The sequence below is a fragment of the Lampetra planeri genome, chromosome 39 (genome assembly GCF_965212315.1).
Source record: "Lampetra planeri chromosome 39, kcLamPlan1.2.h2, whole genome shotgun sequence".
In the NCBI taxonomy this organism is placed as follows: domain Eukaryota; kingdom Metazoa; phylum Chordata; class Hyperoartia; order Petromyzontiformes; family Petromyzontidae; genus Lampetra; species Lampetra planeri.
The window spans coordinates 978,626-987,878 of record NC_136145.1 but is presented as its reverse complement, the minus strand read 5'-3'; the positions used below and the strand labels follow the sequence as shown (position 1 = coordinate 987,878).

Below are 9,253 nucleotides of genomic sequence, written 5' to 3'. Positions count from 1 at the left end.
CAAGAATCTGCGGGGGGCTCCTCGCACCATCCATTCTCGCTGGTGAAACCCAGGATGGGAGCGTAGTCGGGCAAGGCTTGCCTTAATGTTTCAAACTCCCAGCGAGATGCCTGGTTGCGTGTCATGTTATTTCTGCCTAGCAAGAGGGTTTGTTTTTGTACAGCCATAGAAAGCGATCCGTAAATGGTTTGTTTTGGCGATTTTTTGTCCTTTTTTTCCCCCACCCCCAAGTGCATTACAACCGTGGCTGCCGATGTGTTTTTAAGTGTGTTCCCTTGTTGTGGGTACTAGTTTGTCTTGCCACTCGACCAGGCCAGTCAGCAGCCAACTGAGCTGGGGGGACATTGTCTAAACGAAGGGAGGAGAGAGAAGAGAGGTTTCTTGGCTGGTTAGACGGTGGCAGCAGGGTGGGATGAATGTTCTTGTTGGCCCAAGTCACTCATGTTTCGTTGGCCTTCAGTGATCACTCTCTACGATTGCTGTTACTACCGCCCCATGTTGCTACTTCCGCCGCAGTCACTCCGCTTGTTTCACGCGTAGCACAACAACGCCTTTGTATTCGACTTGCACTACACCTCTGTTGAGATATGAGGTTGTCCGAAAAACACAATTTGAAGATTTTACTTAAAAAAAATTCAATTTTATAAAATCTCGAAAAGTTCATCTCCGGCGTTAATTTCGCTCAACTTATGAACAAAAACAAATTGACATGACTCTGCCTCCTTGTGTATACACTGTGCCTATATCATTGCTCTATACATATATTTATTCAAGAGGATATCTTCGTTATGTTTTTTTTGTTACCAGAAATAAGGGGAAAACCTATTCTCATGTTTTTGTTTCATCATACAAAAGAACGTGGTACAAACATAGTTCCCGTAGGCCCTAGGCATTGGTGTAGTACCTTCTGTGCCTATTGGATAATAACAGCCCTGGGTGGCAGAGACATTGCTGCTGCTCTGGAGGAGGAGGAGAGATCGCTTTTGTTCAGGGGTCACATGGAGTGAGAGAGTTTACATCGAATAAAGAGTTTGTACTGGACACGGTAAAGATAGAAAAAGGTTGCAGCATAGAAGGCAGCCTGAGAGAAGGCATGCTGATGATGCAGCCAGTGACGAGGACACTGGCACGACTTGGACACATGTCGGATGGACATCAAAAGGACAATTAAAAAGTGCGGTGTTGTTGGTGTTGTTGTTTGGGGGGGACATGGAAGACCTAACAGTAGAAATGACTTGACGACTGACGACATCATAAGACATTTGGTTGCCAGAAAGACGTGGCCACTACTTTGAGCACATTGAAAACTGCAATGCGGATGTGAAAGTGGAAACAATAAATGACGACATGTGCAGTGGACACTTTACGGGCTTATCTGCCCACAGATCGTGGTGATAACGATGACTAGTCACGTCGACTTTGCCCTTCCCTGTAGCAATGCTACATCACACGCAAAATCTGCCAGCTGGACCGGAGGTAATACGTTTTGCTTTACACAACCCGTGTGCAGTACGCGGACATTTAAAAAAATATATAAATGTAATTTCGCCGGGTGAAAGTGCACAAGTGCAGGCTTTGTAAACAGTGATGGCTGACGTGGTTACACTTACTCGCCCCGTGTGCAGAGTTGTAATGCGAGAATCAAGTTCAGTAAACAAGTCAGAGTTATGTGTTTCTCCACATTCTAGCCAGGGTTGTTTTTGTATTATTCGGGGTCAAGCAGTAAAAATGCAGGATCACAGGGATGTTTTTTTTAAGTTTCTTGCATACTAATTACCTCGCTGATCGGTTTCTAAGGGTATAATTCACCACCAGCTGTGCATCTCGAGAGGCAACTATCCTGTATGTATCTCAGTCCTAGCAAAACAAAGATCCCCCGTATAGCCTGAACAGGCCGTTGGGGCAAGTGCTGTGAGCGAGTTCCTACGATGGCCCGGCAATGCGCACGAGGAGGTGGGTGGCCAGCACCACGCGAACAGAGCAGCGGGTATCCAGCAGATGGCAATCTAACTCGGACTTTAACAGAACAGCTGAAGGAAAAAAACTGCGTCTATTTGATTTTCTTATTCCCCCCCTCCCCCTTGTTGAACAATACTGCGCATTTTGTCATCACCGAGAACTTCCACAGGGACCCATTCCTTGTCACATGTAATTGCTTGCTTATTATCTTGATGTGAAGTTTTGTTTTAAGCCAAAGAGCCACCGCATGCGGCACCCGAGTGGCAGGTTCCCATCCCCTGGCCTAGACGAATGGGCCCCAAAGATCGGCTCTGCCCCAAAAAACACGCGAGCATTGCACCTTGTAAAATGTACCCCGGTGGCAAACGGCCATCGTTAATTCGCTTAATCATAGCAGATCAACATTCTTGTGAGACATGTGTAAGTTCTTAGGGTATAAAAAAAATCAAACGCTAGTTTCAGAATTTCACGTTTTATAAAGAATAGTTTTTTTGTCCATCTAAATCTGCTTAAACGGCACTGGTCTCTGTTTTCAAATTTTGCAACATCCGGCAGAGGCGAGTGGCTACAGGAAGCGTTAAGGCAGCACGGTTGTTACACGTTTGTACGACAGTTACTTCGAGGGCAGAAGCTATTCGCCAATGCGTGGGTACCCACGGATACATGTGGATCCAGCAGGCATGGCGCGGGTACCCAGCGTACGTCAAGACCGAAGTGTGTGCCACTTAGCAAGGTTCTCATTCCAATGGAGATTCAATTAACCCTGGTCAGTTATAATCTTAAATCACACTTGCATTTTTGGTTACATGCGGTCCTTTCAAAGTTAATGCACACTTTTGTCTTGACATGAGAAGGGAGGTTCTTTGTACTGTCCCTTTTCTAAACTATTTGCATCAGTAGAAGTTTTACAAATGGCATGAAAATGTCTGCACGCCAACAGGGCAGAGGTATAAATAATACAATTGTCCAAGCTAAGCAATGGCAGAGGTGTATCACATCGGTTAAAACGAAACTATTTTTGTCTATTTTTACCAGCCAAGGCCAGCTGAGCTATGTAGTTTTTTTTTCTTCAGAAGCGACCTGGCCACAAATGACAGCTGAACGAAGTGGATTATGACGTGGAAATGTATAGCAGCCAAACACTCTACACGCATGTTTCTAAATATTGATAACACCAAGGGGCTATTGATCCAAGCTGACATCACAAAGACAAATCAGGCTGTACAAGAACACGCTGCTTATTACTAAGGACTGTTACGCTGTTAAATTGACAGTATACACATTAGCATTACTAATCATTGATCTTGTGTATGACAGAAAGAACCACGTTGTTCTGGAATGTCCAACACTGCCCTTTAATTCGATAAAATAACAAAATTAATTCTCACGAACTATACAATGTTCCTTTCCCACACTCTGAACCTCAGTCCTCAAACATTAAACCCTCCAACACTTAAGTGTGACAGTTTGCCGTAATGAGTCTCACCCAGGGTGTGACTGGATGGGAGGGATGGAGAGGATTTCCCTCGATCGGGCTCTGGATTAATGGATATTCGCACCCCGCCTCGCATGAAGAATGTTGCATTGACAATGCCAGCAGGCTTGGGCCTGGTTCGTGATTGAGTGGGCAAACTAATTGGGAATAAACATACGCTGTAGGATTGGGACTGTCTGCAAAGGTGGGCACGAGATAGAAGCCACAGCAATGGATGTTGTGAAGCTATCGGTGCGGAGCTGTATCACTCCCCTCATTCCAGTCACACTCGTCTCGGTCACACTCAGAATCAGAATATTTATTGATAGCTGGAGGAATCCGACGAGCTATCAAGCTCTTCCTTCACAGATGTCCAGTGATGTTGCAACATCTTGCGTCACCTGCAACGCATTCCGGACTCTGCGTTCTCTCAGCGATGGCACTTCTCACGCCAAGCATGCGGTTCTGCGGTCGACTCAATGCGTCTGCACTGGACTCATTTTTTATTATTATTAATTTGATATGCGGGCCAGGAGCTGGGCTTAGACATCTACATGGGACAGCTGCCTGGGCCCGAAGCATGCGCTTGCTGACTTTGGCCCCAGGAATATTTTTCAGCCAACCCAAATATCCACATGTTTTTAATCTAAGACCATACAGGTGAAATATTTTACCGCTTTCTGCTATAATAAATTAAGTCCCACTGAGCAATACTGCTCTTTTTCAGACGCGAACTGGCCACGAATGATAGCTCAACGAAGTGGCTTATCGTGTGGAAATGTATGGGAGCCAAATGTACGAAACCCACGTTTCTACATGTGGATGAGAAAAATCCACGCGAAAGGCATCAGGGTCGGGGTCGAACCCACGACCTTCTGTATACCAGGCGAGGGAGTAAACATCTCGCCACCGTGGTGCCCCCAACAGTGGCACTTACTCCATAGCAATACAATTACAAATGTCTTCTGATTTTGTGACTTAAAACCAAAAAAAGTGTACAGACAAATATTTACTTAAATGTAGGAAATGTTACGGTGTTCATAAAATATAGAATGTTTCTTACCTAGTGTTTTCATATCTCTCAAATCCATGGCATCGCCTCTTGTACTCCGCTTTCAATTACACTCGAGGTTTTGGTTTCGTATTAATTGGCAGGACATTCAAACAGAATAATGTGTCATACAATAAAGAGGTACGTAGTTTATCCAATCGAGAAATTGAGATAACACTTCATCAGTCATCCAACCCACCCTGTGGGCGACGTGTCCTTGTGGCATCACGAGTTTAAAACAGGAGACGCCTCCATGGGCTTCAACGTCACTGTTTCGAACCATCAGGGCGCTCCCTCTAACGATATAACATTTCTGAACACCCTTTGCGATGGAAAATAACCATCCTAAGAGATGCCGGAAAAGAATAAACGGCACGACACGACTTAAAATGCAGAATTCATTCTTAAAATTAAATATATTTTTTTTAAAGCGCAATGATAAAATTAATTAAACTCCTAGATTAACCAAACAGGCTTGCAGGTGATTTTCTAGCTATTCATTTAAAAAAATCTTCATGTTCAATGTGTCGTTAGAGATAAAAGGTTTTTGTTTTGTAAGATCGCGTAAATATCAATGTGTCGTGAACCTACTACCACCCGACACGGCCAATTAGTAAGGTTTGTCACGTAAACAAAACGTGCCAATAGGTTACTACTTAAGAATACACCGTGTTGGAGAGTAAATAACATTTACAACTTGAGTAGTACGACGTTCTTTTCGCTGGTAATTACAACCAGCGATTTTGCCATCCTACGTGTTGAATTTGTTGTTACGCTTTGTGTGTGTGTATGCAACTATCTGACCATCCGGCCATTTATTTTGGCAAAGAATCGCAACCCTTAATAGAGGGTTTTTTGGGTTAGATCACGTAAATATAAATGTGTCGTTAAATCCGCCACCGCAATCGCAACCCCGATCCGTGTTGTCCTGGCCAAATGGCAGCGCAGCGCCAAGGCACAACTAAGAGCCAAGGCAGAAAGCTCTAAATGTGTAAATCTGCCACATTTAAAATATATATATTTTGCAAATCACGGGATGAATTGAAGGACGTTTGAGAACTATGTCGTGGTCTTCACTCACAATTTAATCCATGGTAATTGCAAAACAAACTAACCCAATCTCAGGACACACGGGTAATGTTTCCTGCGAGTGACAAATGCACGCAATATCTCACTTGATTCTTCCAACAGTTAATAATAGTTTCTCATTTATTCGGTTCTCATTAATCTAAACACTCAGATATAACTATCAGCTAATGAAATGTCCACCGACGCACGAAAACTCCCAGGAAGCCCTTGAGGTGGCTACGTGGGCCGGGCGTTAGTGCCCTCAGTTGGCCAAACCGTCCTGGTTCGAACCATCCGTTCAGGAGGCCACCTTGCTACCGTTTGCGCTCGATAGCAGCGTTGATGTTGAATTCCCATAACTGTAAACGTCAATACATAGCGGTGACATTCCAGTTACGTCCCACGCGGACTCAACTCGATGAGCGGCGAAACATCACACAGATGACGTTGACACTGTACAGATGACAGTAATACTGTACAGGCGACAGTGACACTGTACACGATACAGTAACACTTCGAGTGACAGTAATACTTGAACACGTAGTAAGCTTTCGCGACCAGTATTATCCATAATTAAGGTTTTTGGGTTAGATCGCGTAAGTATAAATGTGTCGCAACCCTCCACCACCCGACACGGCCAATCAGTAAACAATGTGTCACGTTAACAAAGTGCCACTTATGATAATTGGTTTTTTACCCTTCTATCTGGCAACAAAACTGACACCTTTTTACAAGGAGTCATGTTTGCATAGACCGCAATACCTGCAGTCATAATACAAACAAAAGACATAACTCTGATAATGTGCACTGTCCTTGAAGTTGATTGGTCCACACCCGAGACAGCTTTCCTTAGAGCCTAGTCTCACATGTTTGTATTATGACTGCAGGTATTGCGGTCTATGCAAACATGACTCCTTGTAAAAAGGTGTCAGTTTTGTTGCCAGATAGAAGGGTAAAAAACCAATTATCATATTTTTACTGACAAATGAGGTTCCCATAGTGTAGATGCTTGCCCCGAGCTCTCATACTCTGATGGTGCATTGTCTTTGAGTTGTGCGCCTTTTGGCGTCATCTGGTCCAACCCATGTGAGACTAGGCTCTAAGGAAAGCTGTCTCGGGTGTGGACCAATCAACTTCAAGGACAGTGCATACATTATCAGAGTTATGTTCTTTTGTTTGTATTATGACTGCAGGTATTGCGGTCTATGCAAACATGACTCCTTGTAAAAAAGGTGTCAGTTTTGTTGCCAGATAGAAGGGTAAAAAACCAATTATCATATTTTTACTGGCAAATGAGGTTCCCATAAAGTGCCACTTAGTTACTTCTTCAGCCCACCGGTGTAACACACTTACGTGATCTAACCCCAAAAGCTTTATTATGGACAGTAATACTGTACAGGCGACGGTGACACTGTACAGGTGGCTGGTACTGTGCAGGGGGCATCGATACTGTACAGGGGACAGTGGCACCGTGTGGGCGACAGTAACACAGTATGGGCGACTGCCCCCAGATGGGCGACAGTGGCAATGTACGGGTAACAGTGGCACCGTAGTGGCGACAGTGACACCCGTATGGGCGACGCTGGCACCATACGGGTGACTGACACCCGTACGGGCGACGCTGGCACCAGATGGGTGACAGTGACACCCGTATGGGCAACGCTGGCACCGTAGTGGCGACAGTGACACCCGTGCGGGCAACGCTGGCACTACACGGATGACAGTGGCACCCGTACGGGCGACGCTGGCACCATACGGGTGACAGTGACACCCGTACGGGCGACGCTGGCACCAGATGGGTGACAGCGATTCCGTACACGCACTTGAGCTGGTGTCCTCTTTGCTAGATGCATGTGTCGGGCAAACCTACAGGGCCGCATTACGCCGCAGCAATGCGGCGCTCGTGGCCGGGCTCTCCCCGCCGGCCCCCCACCCGACTCCAACCACCGCGACTCCTCGCACGCACACGCACTACGCGTTGCTCTCCCCGGGGGCCAGGGGCACGGGCCCTGCCGCCCCGGCCTCGGACCCCGGCGGCCTCCCCCGGGCCCCCTCGGCGGAGCCCGGCCCGTTGAGGAAGCTGGCGGCCTCGGCGAGCTCGGTGCCGCGCTCGGCCGCTTCGCGCTCGCGGTCGAGCAGGCGGTAGTTGATGAAGTTGGCGATGAAGAGGAAGATGCCGGCGACGCAGAGGATGGCGCCGCTCACGTAGAACATGTACTTGTATTCGCCCGTCACGTCCACCAGCATGCCTGCCGGGGCGAAACGCGCGGCTCAAAAAAGTTGTCGCGCACGGCGAACGGTCGACGTCGCGCGGTCACGTTATCGGCCCGGTGGCTCAGCGCGAGAGCGGCGAGCCGCTCGTTTTTGGACTCGGGGGTCGGGGTGGTGAGTGGGTTGACTCAGACCATAATCCCCTCTCTCTGGGGGTTGATAAAATAGATACCACTTTGAAGTCAAGAGTAGTTGTCCTATGGTGCGCCCCCCCCCCCACGCCAGAGGAATGTGGAATTCCACCATTGGCTCAGGGCTGTAATATGGAGATGACCAACGCCTCGATGCTAATTTGAGCAGAAAATCACTTTGGCACTTTGAATCGGGGAGGAGCGCCAGGCTGCAGTATTTGCGTACCGCAGATCGGAGTATCCTTCCTTATATCGACCTGCAGAGTGACCGGAAACACGACTGGGCAGGCGTGAATTTAACCAAAATGGAAAATGTACTGCGGGCTTCTTTTCTCCCCCTGTAACAGAGAATATTGACCGTCGACAGACCCGATTGCATAAGGTATTGTTACCAACAGCAGCAGAATAAAACATCTAAATTTACCTCACGGATTTTTTTTTCACCAAAAGTTCCAATCAACATATATTGTTGACGGTTCAATATGTAACTTTTATTTATTCCATAAAATGATACGTACATTTACCCACGTAAATGTGCGTTTGTATAAATGTGTAGTAACATCGCTAATCTGAGCTGAAGCAACAATGGCACGCTAAAACATTAGCACACTTGGCACTGTAATTAATTTGAATTATTGTTGGTGGTGGGGAGGGTCTAAAGACATAACTTTTAGGCAGATAATTCATCACGTGCCTTTACCCAAAAATCAACGATCAATTACGATCACAAAAAAAACTGATACTCCTCGGTTAGCGTTTTTAATCCCTTCCACGGAAAATACTGTTAACCCAAATAACTACTGATCGAATATAGGAACTACGTGTTCAAAGCATTAATCCGGGCGGTAGTAATTGGCCGAAATTGGCACTCGCGTGCACAACGTAAACGTACCGTTAATCAAAAATGTTAACACGTAGTAGGCCTTCGCGACCAATATCATCCATAATAGAGGTTTTGGGTGAGATCGCGTAAATATATAAATGTGTCGTTAAAACCTGCCACCACCCGACACAGCCAACTAGTAAGGTTTGCAGAGATTCAAAGAGCGCAGAAGGGTGATCAACACGTCTACGCCTATATATAAGGAACGAAACAGGTGGACTTCTCCACAAATCTGGCTGTCACCTGATGAAGCCAGTTGTTATTACTGGCGAAACGTCGTACTCAGATTATAAATGTTGTGGCTTGGCTCTTCAACACACCGGTGTGCTGTACTAGTGACGAATTGGCATGTTCTTTTTTTCGTGACAACCCTTACTAGTTGGCTGTGTCTGGTGGTGGCGAGTTTTAACGACACT

General features: G+C 46.3%; 1 protein-coding gene across 2 annotated transcripts in view; it reads right to left on the bottom strand.

Annotated features, from left to right (window-relative positions):
* Nucleotides 1–2,415: 2,415 nt before the first annotated feature.
* Nucleotides 2,416–9,253, bottom strand: part of LOC144731446 (monocarboxylate transporter 2-like) — a 40,864-nt gene continuing 34,026 nt past the window's right edge. For both annotated transcript variants that reach the window (XM_078612488.1, XM_078612487.1), the window contains exon 6: nucleotides 2,416–7,801. In XM_078612488.1, coding sequence (XP_078468614.1) covers nucleotides 7,524–7,801 — 278 coding nt within the window. In that variant the 3' untranslated portion in view covers nucleotides 2,416–7,523. The remainder of the gene's footprint in view (nucleotides 7,802–9,253) is intronic.